The sequence below is a fragment of the Trachypithecus francoisi genome, unplaced genomic scaffold (assembly GCF_009764315.1).
Source record: "Trachypithecus francoisi isolate TF-2019V2 unplaced genomic scaffold, Tfra_2.0 Lachesis_group10, whole genome shotgun sequence".
Lineage (NCBI taxonomy): Eukaryota > Metazoa > Chordata > Mammalia > Primates > Cercopithecidae > Trachypithecus > Trachypithecus francoisi.
This window is the reverse complement of record NW_022681455.1, coordinates 116,140,199-116,162,971: the sequence shown is the minus strand read 5'-3', so window position 1 is coordinate 116,162,971 and position 22,773 is coordinate 116,140,199. Positions and strand designations below refer to the sequence as shown.

The window sequence follows — 22,773 nt, the reverse complement described above, 5'->3', positions numbered from 1 at the left end:
CAGCCAAGGTCGTCTGTCTGCCAGCTTCTAAGTGACTCCTTCCAATTTGCTAGTCCCAATTTCTAGAGCTTTTGCTAATAAACGTGACTGTCCTCAGGACAAGCTTATTGGGCAGATGTTTGTAGAGTGTCATGCTGCACACCAGGTGTCTGCACATGTATTTGCACCCCTCCATCCCACATGGGGAAGCAACAGCTCCAGGTGAAGGAGCAAAGCTGTTGATCACAGAGGTGTATGTGGATCCTCCTACCTAACTGTGGCTTTGCTTCCTCAGTGTCAGCCACCAGGATTGGTTTTAGGTATGTTAGGCTGTTCTTGCACTGCCAAAAAGAAATAGCTGAGACTGGGTAATTTATAGGAAAAGACATTGGCTGGGCAAGGTGGCTTACACCTGTAATCCCAGCACTTTGAGAGCCCAAGGCCGGTGGATCCTTGAGGTCAGGAGTTCAAGACCAGCCTGACCAACATGGTGAAACCCTGTCTCTACTAAAAATACAAAAAAAATTAGCCAGGTGTGGTGGTGGACACCTGTAATCCCAGCTACTTGGGAGGCTGAGGCAGGAGAATCACTTGAACCTGGGAGGTGGAGGTTGCAGTGAGCCGAGATCTCGCCACTCACTTCAGCCTGGGTGACAAGAGTGAGATCTATCTCAAAAAAAAGAAAAAAAAGAAAAGATGTTTAATTGGCTCACAGTTCTGCAGGCTGTAGAGGAAACAGTGCTAGCATCTGCCTCTGGGGAGGCCTCAGGAAGCTTTACTCATGATGGAAGGTAAAGTGGGAGCAGGCGTCTCACATGGTGAAAGCAGGAGCAAGAGAGAGAGTGGAGGGAGGTGCCACATACCTTGGAATGACCGGATATTGTGAGAACTGTCACAAAGACAGTACCAGGTCATGAGGGATCTGCCCCGTGATCCAAACGCCTCCCACAAGGCCTCACCTCCAGCATTTAGGATTACAATTCAACATGAGATTTGGGCAGGGACAAATATCCAAACCATAAGAAATAAAGATGAAAAAGGGAATCAAGTTGTACATTTTAAGGCCTGCCTTTTTTCTGTTTAATGAAGAAGTCTTTTGAGAATAAGAACATTTATATTGCCTCCCTCCAAATTCTCCTTGAAAGAGACCCCCTGGCCACCTTTGGGATTGCACAAGCCTGCCCTAAGACCTCTTCGCGGCCAGTGTGCTTCAGCTGCTGCTGCAAAAGTCAGATGTGTCGGTGCTTGTTAAGTAGGCTCTCAGTTCCAGGTAAGAGCAGTCATACACCTCCTGGATGCCATCAGTGTGCCAGGCATTCTGCTCTGCACCTGGGGTACAAGGATAAGGGAGAGTCCTCGTGCTGCTCCTGACTAAAGGAAGATGGGCAAGTGACTTTGCAATGGAAGAGCGCAGTGTGAGGATGACTGTGACAAAGGTCTAATACCCATCCTGGGAGAAGGGTGCAGCGTTCTTAGCAAAGAACTGGTGAAGGGGAAATATTAGTGGACAGCAAGCAAAAAGAACTGGGGGTACACATGGGGACAGTTTAGAGGGAAGGGTATCTGCAGTGGAGAAACATCATAAAGGCTAGAGGTGACAGCACAGCATGGCTGGGCTAGTGGAGTATGGGAGACGCTGGGGATAAGGCTGAAGGTCACAGCAGGAAGGACTCTGAGTGCCTTGCAAAGGAGAATAGTTTTATCCTGACCACTCTGCATTCAGGGATTTTGAGAGATGGGTGCTAAGATGAAGTTACATTTTAGAAAATTAACTCTTTGCTGTAGCAAGAACAGACTGCAGGAGCAGGGATGGTGGGGAGGAGATCATAGTTAGGGGATTACTGTAGTAACTTCAAGAGAAATGATGAGGCCCAGGCAATAGGGGCTTGAGGAACCACAGGGAGGGGCTGACTTCAGAAACAGGCAGAGGGCGAGGCGAGTGCAGGGAGTGGAAGAGGGAGTGGTTGAGGATGACTCCCAGGTTATCGTGTTGGTGACAGAATGGAACGTTATGCCGTGGATTGTGAAAGGAGACCAGGAAGAGGAGCTGGTTTTGTGGGGGGCCAGGAGATGTAGGCAGGAGATGTACCCAGTTTCAGAGGTTAAGATTTTGGCAGGATAAGGGCCTAGAGTGGGCATTTAGAGGGACTGGTTTAGTGCTCAGGAGATGGGATTGAGATAAAAATTTTGGAGTCATCATTAAAGACATGGGTTAGATGAAGTCATCTACAGAGAATGTGCAGATGGAGAAGGGGACAGTGGTGAGGAGGGAACCCTGGGGAAATGGAGACTTCAGGAGCAGGTAGAAAAGCATAGAAACGAGAGTGACTGAGAGACCAGAGGAAAATCAGGAGAAAGACAGTTAGGAGCTTCCAGGAGACAGTAATGTAAAGTATAGAATATATTAAAGAGAGGCAAAGAAGATTGGTGCCAAAAAAAAAAAAAAGTGGCCAAGTGCTGGGGAGGATCCCTTGAGGCCAGAGTTTGAGACCAGCCTGGGCAACATAGTGACACCCCATTGCTACAAAAAAAATTATGAAAATTAGCTGGGTGTGGTGGCAAGTATCCACGGGGTGGGTGGGAGGACAAGGTTATTTTGGTAAGCCTAGCAAACTCTGGGGCAGAGAAGTGGAGGGGTAGAAGCTTGCCTATCTTGAGCTGAGGAGGGAAGAGGAAGTGAGAAATGGAGGCAGCCACATGCTGTCCTTTGAGAAGGACCCAATTTCTATTCTCACTGGTGTAACTTAAAAACAAAACCAAAGTTATGAAATATTTCAAACATAAAGTAAAAAGAAGCTGGGCATGGTGATATGTGCCTGTAATCCAAGTTACTCAGGAAGCCAAGGTGCAAGGGTCATTTGAGCCCAGGAATTCAAGACCAGCCAGGGCAACATAGTGAGACCCTGTGTCTTTAAAAAAAAAAGAAAAGAAAACAAACACCCACTACCCAACAGTAAACATTCTGCTATCTTTGCATCAGGTTTTTTTTTTTTTTTTTTTTTTTGAGACGGAGTCTCGCTCTGTCGCCCAGGCTGGAGTGCAGTGGCGCGATCTCGGCTCACTGCAAGCTCCGCCTCCCGGGTTTACGCCATTCTCCTGCCTCAGCCTCCCGAGTAGCTGGGACTACAGGCGCCCGCCATCTCGCCCGGCTAGTTTTTTGTATTTTTTTTTTTTAGTTGAGACGGGGTTTCACTGTGTAGACCAGGATGGTCTCGATCTCCTGACCTCGTGATCCACCCGTCTCGGCCTCCCAAAGTGCTGGGATTACAGGCTTGAGCCACCGCGCCCGGCCTGCATCAGGTTTTTACTTTTTGGAGAAAACATGACTAGTGTTTGAAACCCCACATTTACCCTTTCCTGATCCCATTTCCCTCCCTCCATTAGGGAACCACCATCCTGAAGCTGATGTTTCATTCCCTTGCATGGTTTATACTTTTATTACCTAAGTTTATATCTATAAGCAATAAATATAATTGTTTTGCAAATTTTTAAACTTTATAGAAATGGATCATGCTGAATATACTTCTGCCTCTTGCTTTTTTCATTATCAGTACTGTTTTGGAGATTTATTTATGTTGACACGTAGCTCTAGTTATTTCAACTGCTATATGGTATTCCTTTGTATAAATATACCACATATCTCTCCATTCTCTTGTGGTGGACATTTAGTTGGTTTCCAATTTTTTGTTCAAACAAGGTTGCAATGATCATTCTTCTACATGTCTCTTATACACATGTAGGGATATTTCTGGAATATATACCTAGAAGTGAAACTTGCTAAGCCATGGATTACAGGCACCTTCAACTTCACTAGATACAGTGTCAAACTTTTTACCAAAGTGATGGTACCAGTTTACATACACAACAGCCATTTACGACAATTCTAGATGCCTCACATCCTCACCAACATTTCATTTGTTGAAAATTTAATTTCGGCCAATTTGATGAAGTTATATTCCATAGTTTCCTTCAGATTTTTACCAGGCCACCAATAATATAGTGTAGACACCACACAATTCTAGGAGGCACTGTTCACAGTTTAGTCTTTGTGAATGGCACATTCTAGAGTTGGTACAGTGACAGTGGTCTTGAGTGATGTTAAGAATTTGTTTAGGCCGGGCGCGGTGGCTCAAGCCTGTAATCCCAGCATTGGGGAGGCCGAGACGGGCGGATCACGGGTCAGGAGATCGAGACCATCCTGGCTAATACGGCTGAAACCCCGTCTCTACTAAAAATACAAAAAATAGCGGGCGAGGTGGCTGGCGCCTGTAGTCCCAGCTTTGGGAGGCTGAGGCAGGAGAATGGCGTAACCCAGGAGGCAGAGCTTGCAGTGAGCTGAGATCTGGCCACTGACTCCAGTCATGGCACAGAGCGAGACTCCGTACAAAAAAAAAAAAAAAAAAAAAAGAATTTTGTTTACTGACCTGTTAGGTTTTCTCTTTTGTGGGAATTAACAAAATGATGATTATATACATATGAAAAAAGTAGATTCCTATATTAATTATACATAAAATAAATTTAAAGTGAATTAAAGATCTAAATGCTAGACTGGGCATGGTAGCTTAAGCCTGGCCAGCACTTTGGGAGGCTGAGGCGGGAGGATTGTTTGAGCCCATGAATTTGAGGCTGCAGTGAGCTATGACCACGCCACCGTACTCCAGCCTAGGTGGCAGAGTGAGACTCCATCTCTTGAAAAAAAATAAAAACTTTATGATTTTTCTATGTTGATAAATGAGATCTATAATTTTTTTTTTCTCTTACACTGTCTTTTTGTTTTTGTGGGTTTTGTTTTGTTTTAGACACAGGGTTTCACTGTCACCCAGGCTGGAGTAAAGTGGCACGATTATAGCTCACTGTGGCCTTAAAAACTGAGTTCAGCCGGGCGCGGTGGCTCAAGCCTGTAATCCCAGCACTTTGGGAGGCCGAGATGGGCGGATCACGAGGTCAGGAGTTCGAGACCATCCTGGCTAACACGGTGAAACCCCGTCTCTACTAAAAATACAAAAACTAGCCGGGTGAGATGGCGGGCGCCTGTAGTCCCAGCTACTCGGGAGGCTGAGGCAGGAGAATGGCGTAAACCCGGGAGGCAGAGCTTGCAGTGAGCTGAGATCCGGCCACTGCACTCCAGCCTGGGCGACAGAGCGAGACTCCGCCTCAAAAAAAAAAAAAAAAAAAAAAAAAAAAAAAAAAAACCTGAGTTCAATTGATCCTGCCACCTTGGCCTCCCAAAGTGTTGGGATGGGATTACAAGCGTGAGCCACTGTGCATGGCTTCATGTCGTCTTTATAAAGTTTTAACGTTGAGATTTGTCTCAAAATGAATTTGTGGTTATTCCTTTTTTCTAATCTCAGTTTAAAAGTCTTTGGCCCATTTTTCTACTGGGTGTTTTGTTTTTATTGTTGTTGTTTTGATGTTGTTGTTTGAGTCGGTGATCTCAGTTCACTGCAACCTCCACCTCCCAGGTCCAAAAGATTCTCCTACCTCAGCCTCCCGAGTAGCTGGGATTACACCACCACGTCTGGCTAATTTTTTTATTTTTAGTAGAGACAGCGTTTTTCTTTTCTTTTTCTTTTCTTTTTTGAGACAGAGTCTCACTCTGTCACCCAGGCTGGAGTGCAGTGGCGCAATCTCAGCTTACTGCAACCTCTGCCTCCCTGGTTCAAGCAATTCTCCTGCCTCAGCCTCCCAAGTATCTGGGACTACAGGTGCGTGCCATGACGCCCGGCTAATTTTTTGTGTTTTTAGTAGAGATGGAGTTTTGCAGTGTTAGCCAGGATGGTCCGGATCTCCTGACCTTGTGATCTGCCTGCCTCAGCCTCCCAAAGTGCTGGGATTACAGGCGTAAACCAGCACACCCGGCCCTAGAGACAGGGTTTCACCATGTTGGCCAGGCTGGTCTTGACCTCCTGACCTCAAGTGATCTACTTACCTCGGCCTCCCAAAGTGCTGGGCTTACAGGTGTGAGCCACTGCACCCAGCCTGGGTGGTTTGTGTTACTGATTCCAAGAGTTCTTTTATTTATTTTGGATATTAATTATGTCTTGATTATATCTCTTACCCAGTCTGTGGCTTCTATTTGTTTTAGGTGCTTTTTTTTTTTTTTTTTTTCCTGTTTTGAGACAGAGTCTCCCTCTGTCAGCCAAGCTGGAATGCAATGGCAAGATCTCAGCTCACTGCAACCTCTGTCTCCCAGGCTCAAGCAATTCTCCTGCCTCAGCCTCCAGAGTGTCTGGAATTACAGGTGTGTGCCACCACGCCCGGCTAGTTTTTGTATTTTTAGTAGAGACAGGGTCTCACCATGTTGGCCAGACTGGTCACGAACTCCTGACCTGATCCACACACCTCGGCCTCCCAAAGTTCTGGGATTACAGGTGTCAGCCACCGCACCCGGCTGGTGCCTTTTTTTGTACAGATGTTGTTCACTGTAATGTTCATTTTAATATACTTAAATTTGTCAATCTTTGATAGTTTGTGTTTTGTATCTGAGTACTCTCCTTACTCCAGGGTCCTAGATATTCTAATTATTTTTCAAATTTTTTCCCCCCCAAGACAGAGTCTCTTGTTGCCCAGGCTGGAGTGCAGTGGTATGATCTTGGTTCACTGCAACCTCCGCCTCCCGGGTCCAAGTGATTCTCCTGCCTCAGCCTCCCAAGTAGCTGGAATTACAGGTGCCCATCACAACACCCAGCTGATTTTTGTATTTTTAGTAGAGACAGGTTTCACCATGTTGGCCAGGCTGGTGTTGACCTCCTGACCTCAAGTGATCCACACACCTCGGCCTCCCAAGTGCTGGGATTACAGGTATGAGCCACTGTTCCCGGGCTGTTTTTGTTTTTTGCAACAGGGTCACCCAGGCTGAAGTGCAGTGGTGCAATCATAGCTCACTGCAACCTTAAACTCCTTGGGCTCATTGCTTGAGCTTCCCACTTCAGCCTCCTGAGTAGCTGGGACTACAGGCATGCACCACCGGGCCCAGCTAATTCTTAAATTTTTTGTAGAGACAGTGTCTCACTATATTGCCCAGGGCTCAAACTCCTGGCTTCAAGGGATCCTTCCACTTCAACCTCCCAAAGTGCTGGCAATACAGGTGTGAGCCACCATGCCGTCTTATATTCAGATATTTAATCCACCTTGAATTTATGTGTAATATAGGAATCTGTTTTTTCATATATAACCGTTATAGAGTCATGGGTCATCCAGTTCATTTTTCAGGCCATTGCTGTTATATTTTAAACATGGGGGCTAGGCACTACTCAGGAGGCTGAGGTGGGAGGATCACTTGAGTCCAGAAATTCGAAGCTATAGTGAGCTGTGATCACGGCACAGCACTCCAGCCTGTGTAACAGTGAGACCCCATCTCTTTTAAATATATATATATGATTTTTATGTGTTGATGAGACAAAGCTATAACTTTTTCTCTTATACCATCTTTATAAAGTTTTAACACTGAGATTTTATAAGTCTCAAAATGAATGTAATTATTCCTTTTCTAATCTCTGAAAGAGTTTAAGAAAGGGGTCCCTTAGTTTGATAAAATTTATCTGTACAATTTTACAAGTCTAATGTCTTTGAGGATTACAGTTTGGGGGAAGAATATATGCTTTTTTTTTTTTAACTTTTTAAATCTTCACTTAGATGTTACTTTTTTTTTTTTTTTGAGGCGGAGTCTCGCTCTGTTGCCCAGACTGGAGTGCAGTGGCCGGATCTCAGCTCACTGCAAGCTCCACCTCCCGGGTTTACGCCATTCTCCTGCCTCAGCCTCCCGAGTAGCTCGGACTACAGGCGCCCGCCATCTCGCCCGGCTAGTTTTTGTATTTTTAGTAGAGACGGGGTTTCACCGTGTTAGCCAGGAAGGTCTCGATCTCCTGACCTCGCGATCCGCCCGTCTCGGCCTCCCAAAGTGCTGGGATTACAGGCTTGAGCCACCGCGCCCGGCCGATGTTACATTTTAAAGGCAAAATTGACAAATCCACTTTTATTGACTGATATTCCAAATAGGTGCTGCTTTCTTCAATGGTTTGTTTTGTAGCCGATAGCTACTCCGGCCTCTGTTCCAGTACTTCTGCTACAGCACTTACAACATTGCTTTGTAATTATTCTTTACATGTTGCTTTACCGCCAGACGGAAACCTCCTGGAAGACAGGATAGTACTTTATTTGTATTTGTGCCCTAGTATGCAGCATGGTTAATCCTATTCTGTAGGATTCTGTATAATCCTACATTTACATGGTTAAGAAGGTTTCACCGTTCCCTCCCACCAGTCCCTGCTCCAAGTGGGGCTGTTTGGTAGGCCAAGCAAGGCCAGAGTCCTCCCAGGCACATTATAAATAGAAAAAAACAACATCATGAAATGATTTGACATTGCCAACCACGTCATTCTTCTTCAGTTTCACTTAGTGTCTCAGTTCTGCCACTCGGTAGTCATGTGGCTGTGGAAATTACACTACCTATCTTATGGAGGCTTGTTGAAGATTGTGATAATGTATGTAAATCAATTCTGGTATCCAGAGGGTGCTTAGTAAGTGCTAACTATAAATTACTTAAAATAAAAACATGGCTGGGCACGGTGGCTCACGCCTGTAATCCCAACACTTTGGGAGGCTGAGACGGGTGGGTCACCTGAGGTCAGGAGTTCGAGACCAGTCTGGCCAACACGGTGAAACCCTGTCTCTACTAAAAATACAAAAATTAGCCAGGCATGGTGGCGTGCACCTGTAATCCCAGCCACTCGGGAGGCTGAGGCAGGAGAATTGCTGGAACCCGGGAGGTGGAGGTTGCAGTGAACTGAGATTGTGCCATTGTACTCCAGCCTGGGCCAACCGCAGCACGACTCTGTCTCAAAAAACAAACAAACAAACAAAAAAAACCACAATTGGCTTCAGCAATACTTGCCTGGTGGTTTTCTTCTCTTTAGCTATTTCTTCTCGGTTGCATTTGTGGGTTTGTGGTTATGAAACAAATAAATCAAAATGCCTTTGGGAAGCCACCCCTCCTCCATTTCTGTAAAATCCTATTTCTGTTCATATGTTTAGGCAGAGGTTCACCATTCTCTGCCCCAAGCAGGGCTGCTTGGTAGTCCAAGCAAGGCCAGAGACCTCTTAGGGACTTTTGTTAGTGCTCTCAGAAAAGATGTTCTTCCTTTCACTAGAGTTGCTAAGCAACTCCAAAGATGGGGCCATCTTTGCCATCACATGGAGAGAACACAGAGAAAAACAAAACCAAGAGATGGAGTTTTAATGTTATTATTTGATCCCTGCTTCTAGCTACACCTCAAGCCACTGAACCATCCCTCTGAGAGGCAAAATAATAAACTGCCTTTTTAATGCTAAGGCCAGTTTGAATTGGGAGTATGTCATTGCAAATAAGATTCCTTAGTAACAAAGAGCTCGCTTTCCCTTTACTTGCTCACTCAGGCCGGTGTCTAACTGCTTTTACTGTGAAACTATCAGCAAAGAGAAACAGATTTTATTAGCTCAAGTTTGGTAAAGACCCAACAAGATGTTTGTAACAAACTCAGAATGTTTCCTCTGATCCCAACTGAAAAGGTGACATCAGTCGAGAGCTTGGATGAGCTACTTATATAATTTGGTAAAGATAAAGTTAAAGGTCTTTGTTTCTTCCCCAATGGAAAGTGTGAGTCATTTTAATTACATGTTCTTGGACTGCTGGGACATACCTGGTTTCTTCATTCTTGTCTGTGTAGTGCTCTAGCCACCAACCCAGTATGTCTGCAGAAGATTTAAGAAAGTAACTAGGCATTTCCTCTCAAATGTATTTGTGTCCTAGCAAGCCTATACATCTGTACTAATGTGTGAGAAATGAAACTCATGGGCATAGATAAATCTAATCTTGATTTTTAGGAAGAAGGGAGTAGAAAGCAGTACCTTAAAGAACGCAGGAACATTAAAAGGATGCACAGAAGTGACATGGAAAGATCACTAAAATATAATGTTAAATGAAAGAAAGCAATGTAGGTAGAAGTATATGTTTTCTTTGTATAAGAAAAAGAAGAGGCTGGGGGCAGTGGCTCACGCCTGTAATCCCAGCACTTTGGGAGGCCAAGGCAGGTGGATCATGAGGTCAGGAGATCCAAACCATCCTGGCTATCACAGTGAAACCCCATCTCTACTAAAAAAAAAAAAAATACAAAAAAATTAGCCGGGCGTGATGGCGGGCACCTGTAATCCCAGCTACTCAGGAGGCTGAGGCAGGAGAATGGCGTGAATCCAGGAGGCAGAGCTTGCAGTGAGCTGAGATCGTGCCACTGGGTGACAGAGCAAGACGTCATCTCAAAAAAAAAAAAAGATAAAAAGAACAAGCTAGGTGTAGTGGTGGGCACCTGTAATCCCAGCACTTTGGGAGGCTGAGGTGGGTGGATCACCTGCAGTCAGGAGTTTGAGACCAGCCTGGCTAACATGGTAAGACCTCATCTCTACTAAAAATACAAAATTAGCTAGGCATGGTGGCACATGCCTGTAATCCCAGCTATTTAGGAGGCGAGGCTGGAGAAGCGCTTGAACCCAGGAGGTGGAGGTTGCAGTGAGTTGAGATTGCACCACTGCACTCCAGCCTGGGTGACAAGAGCAAAACTCTACCTCAAAAAAAAAAAAAGACAATAAGGATATGTATTCATATTTAATTATCCTTTTTACTATGCTATTATACTATCCTTTAAATTATCCTATTTACTTTTACAATACTGAAAAGAAACAAGAACCCAGTAAAAGTAATTTCCCATAAAGGGCAGAGGTGGTTAGGAAGCTGGCGGGAGCAAGCCTTCTCGGTGTATACCTTTTTGTATTGTCCTGATCTCTCAATCATGTGAACATATTAGTTATTCAAAACAATGTCTCTCCTTATGACCCTGGCCATGGCTCCCGGTCCCTGATGTGCAGCCATGGCCTCCACAAGCCCTCTTCCTGACCTGCCAGATGTAGGGGCCACTTCTCTGACCCATCCAAAAGGAGGTGAATAAAGGACATGGCCACAGTGCAATGCCTTTATGAGATAATTTTTATTGTTAATTATTTACCTTAATAGTTTCAGAAAGAGGAACAAATTAGCTCAGTCCAACATGATTGGCAGTTGGCATATTCTAGTGAAGCAAGTGTTCTGACTGCTAAGGATTTAATTTGGATAATTTTAATACTTAGCCATCTAACACTTCAAGCATAACCCAGAATAAATGCATCACCTTCCCTTTCACTTTAATACCGCGTCTACCTCACTTTGATATAGAAATATCATTTAATATGATTTCCAGAAGGACAAGTTTCCTGGATAATACAGCCATGAGGACAGTGCACAGAAAGAACAACTCAAAATAAAACTCTGTATGATAATTTACTAATCTAAGGAAACAAAACCTTCCAATATATTAAGAAATAAATCCAGTTACAAATGCACTAATAGGTCTATGTGAAGAGGTTCTGGTATAATAACTGAAAATGGCTGGCTATTTACAAGATACACAAGCAGTTACGGTGCACCTAGCCCAGCAATGGCCCTCAGAAGCCAAAAGTGTTCTCTCCGCTGTAGGCCACATACAAGAATCCATCTTCATCTTTTTCCTTCTCGTAAAGCTGTCCCATAGTTAGGCTTGAAAGAGAAAAACAAAAAAAATCATTGAAAATTGGAGTCAGGTTTCAGGAGAAAAAAGATGGCCTGAGGATAGGAATTTAGTAAAAAGACTTCAGGTGTCAGTACCTGCTGTGTGCTTATAATCCTGTTTTAAAGAAAGAGAAAGGAGCCATAAAAAGACAAAGCCATTTGACATCCTCCCAAGTAAATCCTTTAAAGAAGCCAGCTCCTTCAGGGGACTTTGGCTGGTTAACACATGAATACCAAGGACAAGAGAAGAAACTAAGCAAAATGAAGAACCTGAAAGGCTCACCTCTGTGTGGGTAAAGGACCCTAGCAAGGAAGAGTAGTTTGGGTTCATTATCATAGAAGCTCCCCAGCTAAACCCCTGTGCCCCCAAAGATCTGTATCATCATCATCAAAGAGAAGTTATTTTCCTCACACTTAATGCAAAAAGCTGTAAATGTATCTGGGATCCAAAGAAGCCTGCCCAACCTCCCAAAGAACCTTCCAAAAATAGAGAGTCTTCAAACTAAACGTGTGTGGGTAGGAAAGCTGGCTTTCCCTAAGTGGTAAAACAGACTGCGCAGTGGAGATCTAATCTAGTTCTGTGCCATGAAACTGAGCTGGACCAGTTCCAGAGTAAGACTAGTAACACCTGGAACCCTATGCAAGCTCTGCCCCGTGACTGTACTCTCTGAGATGAGAGGAGGTGCAAATGTGTTAAGACCATGAGTGGAGGGGTCAACCAGAAACAGGAGTAAGATGCTCAGTCTGAGACATCTGAGGTCACTAGCCCAGATAGGTCGGTCACAACAGATCCTTAAAAGGGGGACTCATAAACCAAGGGCCAGTGGGGAAGATAAGGAGCAGTCCAAGGCCTCAACCTGAGGAAGCAATGACTGCCCCACCTGCTGCTTTGCTCCTCAAGAGCTGAGTGGGACCTCCATGTAAACATGGACGAATACCACATTTATGAAGGGGGAGGTTTTGAGGTTTTTTCCTATTCTTTCTGCCCCATTTGCAAGCGTAGCTCGGATGGCTGTGTGGGTGGAGGAACATGATTAAGTGACAATGTGGGGGAGGGCTGATTATGAATATGAAGCAACCTGTCACGGCATCTTGTACAATAAAAACGGGGCTCCCTGTGAGGGTCTCTCGGCCTGGGGTTTGTAAAGTAAGGACTCCCTGGAACAGAACTGCTGAACAGAAATTTCTGCTATGACTGAAATGTCCTGTATCGCTGCTACAACACAGTAGCCACGAGCTGCATTCAGCACTTGAAAATGTGGCTCATCTGAATTGGGATGTGCAGTGTAAAACATAAAAAAGATTTCAGACTTAGTATCAAAATGCAGCAAAATAGCTCTCTTTTGATTACGTGCTGAAATGATAAAATTATGGATATACTGGGTCAAATAAAATATATCATTAAAATTAATTTCCACCGGGCGCAGTAGCTCACGCCTGTAATCCTAGCACTTTGGGAGGCTGAGGTGGGCGGATCACCTGAGCTCAGGAGTTTGAGACCAACCTGACCAACATGGTGAAACCCGTCTCTACTAAAAACACAAAAGTAGCCAGGCGTGGTGGCGCACGCCGTCATCCCAGCTACTCGGGAGGCTGAGGCAGGAGAATTGCTTGAACCTGGGAGGTGGAGGCTGCAGTGGGCCAAGATGGTGCCACTGCACTGCAGCCTGGGCAACAAGAGCAAAACTCTGTCTCAAAAAAAAAAAAAAAAAGTTAAATTTCAACTGGTTTTATTTTTTTAATGTGGCTACTACAAAATTCTTAAATTACATACGTGGCTTGCATCCATTTCTAATGACAGCAGTGCCCCAGGACAGGACTTAGGGGGCAGTGGGTAGAGGGAGGAACAACACCTACAGCCGTGGGTCACAGCCTTGGCTGCACATTAGAATCTTACTGGAGAACTTTAAAAACATCTCCATGCCCAAGCCCTACCCAAACCAACGAAATCATCACTATGTTTTGTTTTGTTAAGACAGAGTCTTGCTCTGTCACCCGGGCTGGAGTTCAGTGGCAGGATCTCAGCTCACTTCAACCCCTACCTTCCGGTTCAAGCAAGTCTCATGTCTTAGCCTCCCAAGTAGCTGGGATTACAGGTGCATGCCACCACGCCCAGCTAAATTATTTATTTATTTTTTTTCTTTTTCAGTAGAGGTGGGATTTCACCGTGTTGGCCAGGCTGGTCTTGAACTCCTGACCTCAGGTGATCCACCCACCTCTGCCTCCCAAAGTGCTGGATTACAGGCATGAGCCACCGTGCCCGGCCTCATCAGCATATTTTTTAAATGCCTAAGATGACTCCATGTGCAGCCAGGTTGAGAAGGAAGATGCTTGACCTTTTGTTGTGGGAGAGAAGGGAGGGTCATCTTTAAAAGCTATGTGATTAGGAAGTAGAGTGACGAGCCAGGAAGTGAAACGACAAGCCAGAAACTAGCAGAAGGGCTTGAACATGTAGCTGAGTGTCCCAAGATTTTTACCCTGGTGGTTGAGAATGCCCAGAGAGTAACCCCACTTTCCTCTGAAACTCCTCAGAATGAGGCTAATGGGAAAACAACTACAGCTACTGCCACAACTCTTTACCCCATTTGTCCAAGTGTCCAGGGTGACCCTGATGACAACTGTCATAACATCTCCCCACTGCCAATACCAGATGAGTGTAGATGCAGTAGCAGACATTGTGTGCAATTCAGAGTCGCCCCATAGTGCCTTTGTCAAGTTTGGTCCCACACAGACTAAGTTCTGCTCTTTTCCTAGCAAGTTAGAAGCCCTAATACAATGATTCTAAATCGCGTTGCTACATTAGAAACATTTGAGGAGCTTCATAAACACCAGCAGCCCACCCCCGGGCCTGTGTATGCTATCCATGGTGAACAATGACCACTGGACGGCTACTGTCAAAGGCAGGTCCTGAGACACTGAGCCCTGACTCGGCAGAAGAGGCCCATAATCATGTGGCTTTCATTCCTTTCTGGCTTTAGATTCCACTGTCTTTTAAGTAAAACTTGGGTTCATCAATTTGTTTAAGCAGTGCCCCAGTAGCTACAGAAGCTGACAGTAAAAATCCTAACTATAATGGCAACACGTATGTGCGAAGCACTGCTCATACATTACATATGTTAACTCTTTATCCTCAAAACAACCTTATGAGGTAGATAGTACCATAATCCATAGTTCATAGATAAGAAAACCGAGGCACAGAGATTCTAAATTCACTCCAGGTCAAAAAACTAGGAGACCACCAAGGTTTGCTGCCTCCAAATGTCCAAACAGCTAGATCTGTTCTGATGACCTAACATTAGAGTCCTTGTACCTTCTGCAGAGATCTTCCTTAGAACAGTGCTTCTCATACAAATGTTGGTACCAATCATCGGAACATCAAGCTCCCAGGTAAGGCGACTGCTGCCAGTCTCTGCATCACATGCTGAGTAGCAAGGTCTTAGGGTTCTCTCCTTCAGATCTTGTAATTTGACAACTAGATGCCTTAGTGCCTAATGACTTAAGAATCCAACATTTCCCCTTTTCTGACACACAACCTCATGTGGAAACTTAGTTGGCAGTAGCACTGTGTCCTTATAGTCAGGATACCCCTTGGGCACGGAACTTGGTAACTGACAATACTCAATGCTGAACATGCACCTAATTTTGAGGCTTTACTGAGTCTCATGAAGCAAGACTGATTTGAAAACAGCACTTATGGGATCAGACTGCACACATGCAGAGTCAGAATAACTTGGCCTGCAGCCAAAATGAGCTGGGCCACAAATAGACTTAAAAAAAAATTAACTCATTTTTTTAAAGTCCCATTAAAAGGATATTCAAATGGAAGTGCAGGGAGACAAGATGCAACCCTCACTAGAAGGCAGTCTATTAGCAGAAGGCTGGTGTGTCACTTTGGGACATATTCCACAAACCTCTAAGAAGATAAACTTCTCCCTCAGAATTTGGAGGCCTGAACTATACACAGCACTGAGCAGGCCACTGCTAGGATGCCAGAGGATCCTGAAGCACAGAGGCAGCTCTAATGCATCTATCCAGCTAGGCTGCACAGGCTTGCTGGATGCCCTGACAACTCGCAAGCAGCACTGCAGCTCCAAGCCTTGCTGCCTAAGATGCTGGGAGGTGGCTGTAGAAAACACCTGAAGATGGCCTCCAGTCCCTAACACAAATGCACACCCTGTGGCATCAAGTATCACATGCATTCATCTGAGAAAGATGCTGCTCTGAGTACGGAGGCACTGCCACCTTCCAAGCTCTGAGTCTGGCAAGGAAAGAAATGGGTAAAGCCAGTGGTAGATGCAAGCTATGGAGCGAATCTCAGGTGAAGTGGGACCCTGAAGTACTGTGTGAAAATAAACTTGGCCGGGCGCGGTGGCTCAAGCCTGTAATCCCAGCACTTTGGGAGGCCGAGATGGGCGGATCACGAGGTCAGGAGATCCAGACCATCCTGGCTAACACAGTGAAACCCCGTCTCTACTAAAAAATACAAAAACAAAAACTAGCCGGGCGTGGTGGCGGGCGCCTGTAGTCCCAGCTACTCGGGAGGCTGAGGCAGGAGAATGGCGTAAACCCGGGAGGTGGAGCTTGCAGTGAGCTGAGATCCGGCCACTGCACTCCAGCCTGGGCGACCGAGCGAGACTCTGCCTCAAAAAAAAAAAAGAAAATGAACTTAAACTGCCCCTAAAGGCCTCTCCCCAACCCCTCCACTGAAGGACATAGATCCAGGCAAAACCATTTCTCCAGTGGAGAAACTGTGCAATAAAAAAGGGAAAGTTACAGCAGGATCCACATCAGGAATGGCCATTGACTCTAGACAGACATCAGTTTATGCTACTCAACAGCTCTATACATTGGGAGAGGCTGACCTAGAACTATGTGGATGCCCAATCCCTAGAGAACCTACGTTCACCCCAACCAAGGGCAGGTCATGGACGCTGTGGGGTCTACACTGAGTCATGAATTGGCTGGGCTGATAAGCACACCTGGCCACCCATCTGCTTTGGAGTCCATGTGCTTCCACTGGACCTTGGATTATCTCTTCTCCAGCAGGGCAGGATAGGTGGTGGGAGGTGGAAGAGCAATGACCACTACTGTTAATCCTGGAGAGGCACTGGCTTCACAGTGAAAGTTAATAAGGCCCTGATGCTCCCCAAGATTCTAAAATATAAAGATTAACCACTGGTTGTTGTTCCTTTTTTTGTTTTGATTTTGAGACGGAGTTTCACTCATGTCTCCCAGGTTGGAGTGCAGTGGTGCGATCTCAGCTCACCACAACCTCCTCCTCCCAGCTTCAAGCGATTCTCCTGCCTCAGCCCCAGAGTAGCTGGAATTACAGGCGACCACCACCACGCCCGGCATAGGACAGCACATATTTATCTGATAAAAACGAACAACTAGGCCGGGAGCAGTGGCTCACGCTTTTAATCCCAGCACTCTGGGAGGCCAAGGTCAGCACATCACCTGAGGTCAGGAGTTACAGACCAGCCTAGCTAATATGGTGAAACCCCATCTCTACTAAAAATACAAAAAAATTAGCCAGGCGTGGTGGTGGTCACCTGTAATCCCAGCTACTGGGGGGCTGAGGCAGGAGAATCGCTTGAAGCTGGGAGGCGGAGGTTGCAGTAAGCTGAGATTGTGCCGCTGCACTCTAGCCTGGGCAACATGAGTGAACTCCGTCTCAAAAAAAAAAAAAAAAAGTCCTGTCCTTAAAGAAGTATTTACCCAGAAATGATCCAAGTGCTTTAAGCACATTTCTAAATAAAGGATGAATAAGTGTGGGGTGAAGTCATTAATTGGGGTCTGAAGGGTCAGGACTTGGATTTCTTGTTACTCTGTCCTAAAACCGACTTGGGTACTGGTATAAGCTGCTTTAGGGTGGACAGATTGGAAAGGCAAATGGGACTTGGAGAGAAAATGGCTTTGAAGCAGTCTCTGTTGCCCTGAAAATCACTTTGCATTTCTAAGACATCACAGCTTCCTTTTACTGAAGATCTCTTTAAGATCCAGAAGCAAATAAACACCATATTCTTAAACAGCACAGGTTTCCCAATGTCAAATGATAGTATCTGGCCAGGTGTGGTGGGTAACACCCATAATTCCAGCACTCTGGGAGGCCAAGGCAGGAGGACCACCTGTAGCCAGGAGTTTGAGACCAACCTGGTGAGGTGGGAGGACTGCTCAAGCCCAGGAGTTCAAGGCTGCAGTGAGCTAAGACTGTGTCACTGCACTCCAGCCAGGGTGACAGAGCAAGACCTTGTCTCAACAACAAAAAAATAATATCTTAGAGATATTTTATTTAATGATATACTCCTGTTTCTATTTTAAACAGGGGATTAACAAGACTCTTATCTATGTTCTAAACAAACAAAGACCATTGACTGCCAGGTCTGAGTTCCCCTCTAAGGCTATGAGTAGGAAACGTGTACACTGATGTTTTTTCTGAAGTTGTGTCTGAACAAAGGCATGGTTCCCCTTCCGTTTTTGCCCTGATTCTTGATGCAGGCACCTAAGCAGAGAGTTCAACTTTCCAATGCTAAATGGGAAAAGGCCATTGTGATTCCCTTTTTTTTAAATGAAACAAGAACTCAGAATTTACGAAGTAAAACTTAGGGACTTGCCTCTGTCTCTATTTATAGAATCAATATTTAATACTAACTACTCTAAATAAAAATCATGACACTTTACATGGTGACCGCCTGTTTTCCACTCCAAGGCAGAAATAACTGAGAACTTACTCCCCTTCAGCCTCAGACATAATTGATCTTCACGCAGACCAGTCACTCATCGGAGAGGGAGGGCTCCTGCAGACTTGAATTCGTCCCTTCTCTAATTTCCCCAGCCACTCTTTGAAGCCAGCAAGCACTGCATGAAGGTTAAGAGAGGCTCCATGCTTCCCTAAGAGGCTGAAAAGACCTGAGGAAGAGGCTGCTAAATTGTCTTGGGGAAGAGATGGTAAAGCTGAATCACAGCCAGCTTTAGGAAGTACCCTGTGGCAGTTTTTGTTTATGGGTGATTTACATTTGCATAAAGCCCAATGATGTCACAAGCCTCTTTTGTTTAGAAACAAATTTATATTTTTAGCCCGGTGTGGTGGCACACACCTGCGGTCCCATCCCAGTTATAAGGGAGTCTGAGGTGGGAGGATCACTTGATCCTAGGAGGCAGAGGTTGCAGTGAGCTGAGATTGCACCACTGCACTCCAACCTGGGCAACAGAGTGAGACTCTGTCTCAAAAAAAAAAAAAAATTGTTTCTGAAAATAAAGCCCCAAAATGGACAGTTGCATTAAGTGTAGGGTGACTGACAGTCATTAACTGGGCCAAAAGAGCTGACAGCCTGGGCAAAGGGCCCTAGTTGGTGACTAAATCCTGAAGGGTCAGGACTTGGATTTCTGGTTACTTGGCCCTAAAATCCTGACTTGAGTTACTAGTGTCATCTGCTTTAGGGTTGATTTTCACCACACTGGAAAGGAAAACAGGACTTGGAGAGAGAAAGGGTTGAAGCAGTCTCTGCTGCCCTGAAAAATCATTTTTCATTTCCAATTCTATTTCTATCTCAGGGATAATCGGGGAGGGGAAGTTGATAAGACCTGTAGCCATTTTAATTGCCAGATTACTGTGGAGCCATCTGAGTAATCTGAAGGTCTCCAGAAACCTGCTTCATTTCCTTTGAGAAGAACCAGAGATTCAGAATTGAGGAAAATAAACTCAATGCCATACGTCCTAGTCACTTACTTTCTCCCACTGAGCCATCACCTCCGGGAAGTAGGAAACACAGGGTCACCAAGACTCTGCAGAAGTTGCAGATGTTATGAAAGATTACCACCCCAAACACCTTAAGGAAAGCCCAGGGTAACCACGGATGCCCAAGGCTTCCTCCCCTGGTGAAGACACAGCCCAGAGGCCTGGGAAGGAAGGCTGGAAGAGCCCTATGGGTGACAAGATCACCTCAAGCAACACCACAGCTTCCAGAGCTACAGCTGTGGCAGACCAATGGTGTCCAGCGGGCAGGCCCTGGGCTGTCTCCTCAGGTTGAACGCTGGCCTTAGGGAGGGAGCTTCTATATCTCCCCTGCCTTTCTATCAGACACGAGGAAGTGGAGGTGGAGGATACTGGGAAAGAGGAAATCAGACCAAAAAATAGCCACAGCTTTCCACCTTTAACAGAAATAAGTAACTGGAATTTGGCAGAGGCCTCTTCTGGAGTCTTCAAGGATTTTTAACAGGAACCTATGTGGGCAACATTGGGCTAGTTCCCAGGGCTTCTGAAAGCCTTCACTTTTAGAAGTATTACTTCTGGGGGTGGTATATGAAACCTACATTGGGTCACTAAGATAAGATGTGGCCAGGAACTCACACTCAGGGGACAGGTGGGGGCCAGAATCTGGATCAGGGCCTAAAACTACCCACTCAGTAACGGGAAAGGACTGACCAGGATGTTAGACGGAGCCCCTCCATTTTCCTCTTTCCACAGAGGACTAAAGCTGGGCTATCACATACACAGAAAAGGGGAATTCTAATGCCTCTGCCCACATTCAGGCCACAAGTTACAGTCCCAAAGATTGCTTCCAGGCAGCACAATAGTCTGACAGTCAAAGCAGGTGCTACCAAGGGAGGTATAAGTCTATAAAATAAAGACTTCAGAGCCCTTTACTGTGCAGCAGTCATTTTGTCAGACTTGAGGATCAGGCAGCTATAGACACTTACAATGTCAAAGAGTTGACCAAGTTTGGAAGCAAGCAAACTGGATGATTAACTGAGTGAGCCTCAGCAGGGCCCACAGGCTCCCAGTGCAGGAGCGTGCCAGGACTGCCTTCAGGAAAGAATACCTCATTTCAGGCCTCAGTTCTACCTATAGCTTAAGCCTAAATAAGTTCTCAACTGTTTTAAAAGATTCTTGGAGATGTAAGGCTGAGTTCCGTCATTTTTTTTAAAGTCCAGGCCTTTTTCTATTTTCTGAATGCAAAACGCACTCTTATGTATTGCAGCCATTATTTTCCTGGAGCCCCTGATGTCAGGGAGCACAAAATTCAGATTTCTAGTCAGGACCCCTAAGAGTTTTCAGACTTCCAAAGTTTTGGAGTTCCATAAGCAGCCAACCAGATGTCTAATACCAGAGGGCCCATCCAGTAAACACCTCTCACCTGGACTGTGGGACTGTCTTATCCACAAACAGGAAGATCGCCTTTTCAGAAGGAAGCTGGATCCTTTTCCTGATGATCCACATGAACTGAGCCACAGTGATATCAGATGGAACCAAGTACTTCCGTTTGTCAATGTCAACAATCTGAGAGCCTGAGACCTTTTCCACAATCACCTGGGAAAGTAAAGAGAGGTCAGGAATGAGTTTCCTAAAGGGAGGCTCTGGCCTCACATGGCTGAGGAGCTGAGCAACAGTGTGGGCAAGGAGGTGGGTGGGAAACTGCATAGCAGGAGAAAATATGTCTTTGGCTTAATAAACCACACACTCTGGAGGTTAAGAACTGATATAAATGTGTTATAGGGAAACGGTAAGTGCTTTTCTGTGGTCAATTATGTAAGAGAAATGCAGCCCTTACTACTAAGCTTTTCCACATTTTATCTGGGCAGACCTAAGAGTATCTGGGGAGGATTTCATCCATGGTCCGTTACTCCAGGACCCCAGAATGGATCCACCTTCACACTACAGGAAACACTACTGTGTTCCCAAGGAACACAGGAGACAAGAACGGATGGACTAATGGGAATGCCTGGAATTTCAGCCAGCCAAGAACCAAGCTCTTTATTTGGCCTGTTGCTCCCCTCTGAACAAGTTTCAAATCCGTCCCTCCTACTCCTTTCCTGAGACAAATTATTCACAAGCAAAGAGCTACAATAACAGGCCTTAATGTCCATTAAAAATTAATAAGGATTACAAAACTGTCTCCCCAACCATGGAAGAAATATAACATCATATTTATTATTGACTAAGAAGAAAACATGGCAGAAGGGTTTTCAGCGGCTTTTCACATTATTTTGGTCAGGCAAGGATGACAGGGTCAAGGTGAGGTAACGGAGCTAGAAGTTAGGTAAAGATGGAGGCTCAAAGTAAAAGATGAACATCCTGAGACTCAAGTACCACTTCCAAGACCAAAGTGACAGTCTCCCTCCACCACCATTCCCAAAAGTGGCAGTGACCTGTTGCCCTGTCCTAGAACATCGTTCCTTACATAATTGGCCAGGGAGCCCCGAGGCTGCAGACGGCTCGCTGGCCTAGATCGGGAGATTCAGCACTGAGGCACCCTGAACAGCACCAGCCCGAGGCCCTCACGCCCCGGCCCGGGGACGCCTCATCCCGGTCTGGCCTGTCAAGTTACTATTAACTGGGACTGGAATCTCAACTTGTCAACTGTTGAATGGCCTGGGGCCTATTACGGGTCCCAGACGACAGAGGTGACAGCGAGGTGAGGGGGCGGAGAGTCCAAACACTCACCGGAACCCTGTCGGGATATTTCGCTCGAATCTTCGCGGACTCCACGCATCTGTGTTCTGTGGGAGAAACAACAGGGCTGACGGCTGCGCCTGCCCCCCGGCCGGTTTCCGGCCCCCGGCCCTCCTCCTCCTGCGCCCTGCGCACAGCTCAGGCCCTGGTTCCGGCGTCCCTGCGGCCGCGGTCCTGTCCCCTACTAGCTCCCAGCAGGGCCCGCGGAGGGTGACACGGGGTCAGGAGGCGGCTGCCCCAGGCACCAGGGCCTAGGCGACTCGAGACCGGAGCAGGGCATCCGCCCCACTCCACCCGAACCAGGGCCGCCCCAGTGGGGGAGGGGGCCCACCCGCCGCCCCGGCCCCCAGCAGCCCGGCCGACGGCCAAGTGCTTACCCAGCGAGTGGTCCTCCTTGAACATCCACTTCATGGCGGCGGCGGGAAAGGGACGGAACCGGCTCTCGGAGCCGCGGAGCTCAGCGCACCGACCACAACAACAACGACGGCAGCAGCGGCAGCGACGGCGGCGACTACACGGCAGGCGGGACTTCCGGCTGTCGGAGCCTAGCAACCGGTCGGGGGCGGGGCTTCCGGCGCTATTTGCCAGGACGCCCCGCCAAGGGGCCGGGCCGCACGTAAAGGGGCGGGGCCGCGGATGGCAGCTTCGGAGGCTCCTAGACTGCGGAGGCGATGAAGTTGGTTACGGGGACGTCTGTGAGCAGTATCTGCGACCCCAGGAAGGAATGTTC

The 22,773-nt window shown here is 46.3% G+C and overlaps 1 protein-coding gene across 5 annotated transcripts; it reads right to left on the bottom strand.

Annotated features, from left to right (window-relative positions):
* Positions 1–1,031: 1,031 nt before the first annotated feature.
* On the bottom strand, positions 1,032–22,591 carry GABARAPL2 (GABA type A receptor associated protein like 2). 5 transcript variants are annotated; one of them, XM_033219057.1, is made up of 5 exons: positions 22,421–22,583; positions 22,035–22,090; positions 20,728–20,900; positions 9,657–9,708; positions 1,032–1,308 (listed from the first exon to the last, which is right to left on the bottom strand). In XM_033219057.1, exons 1-4 carry the CDS (start codon positions 22,452–22,454, stop codon positions 9,666–9,668), a joined length of 306 nt encoding a protein of 101 aa, XP_033074948.1. In that variant the 5' UTR covers positions 22,455–22,583; the 3' UTR covers positions 1,032–1,308; positions 9,657–9,665. The 5 variants fall into 5 exon arrangements, 4 of the variants coding, with proteins under 4 accessions (XP_033074948.1, XP_033074949.1, XP_033074947.1 ...); XR_004438985.1 differs by lacking the exons at positions 1,032–1,308; positions 9,657–9,708 and adding exons at positions 7,601–7,616; positions 7,920–8,112; XM_033219056.1 differs by lacking the exon at positions 1,032–1,308 and adding an exon at positions 7,940–8,112.
* Positions 22,592–22,773: the final 182 nt, after the last annotated feature.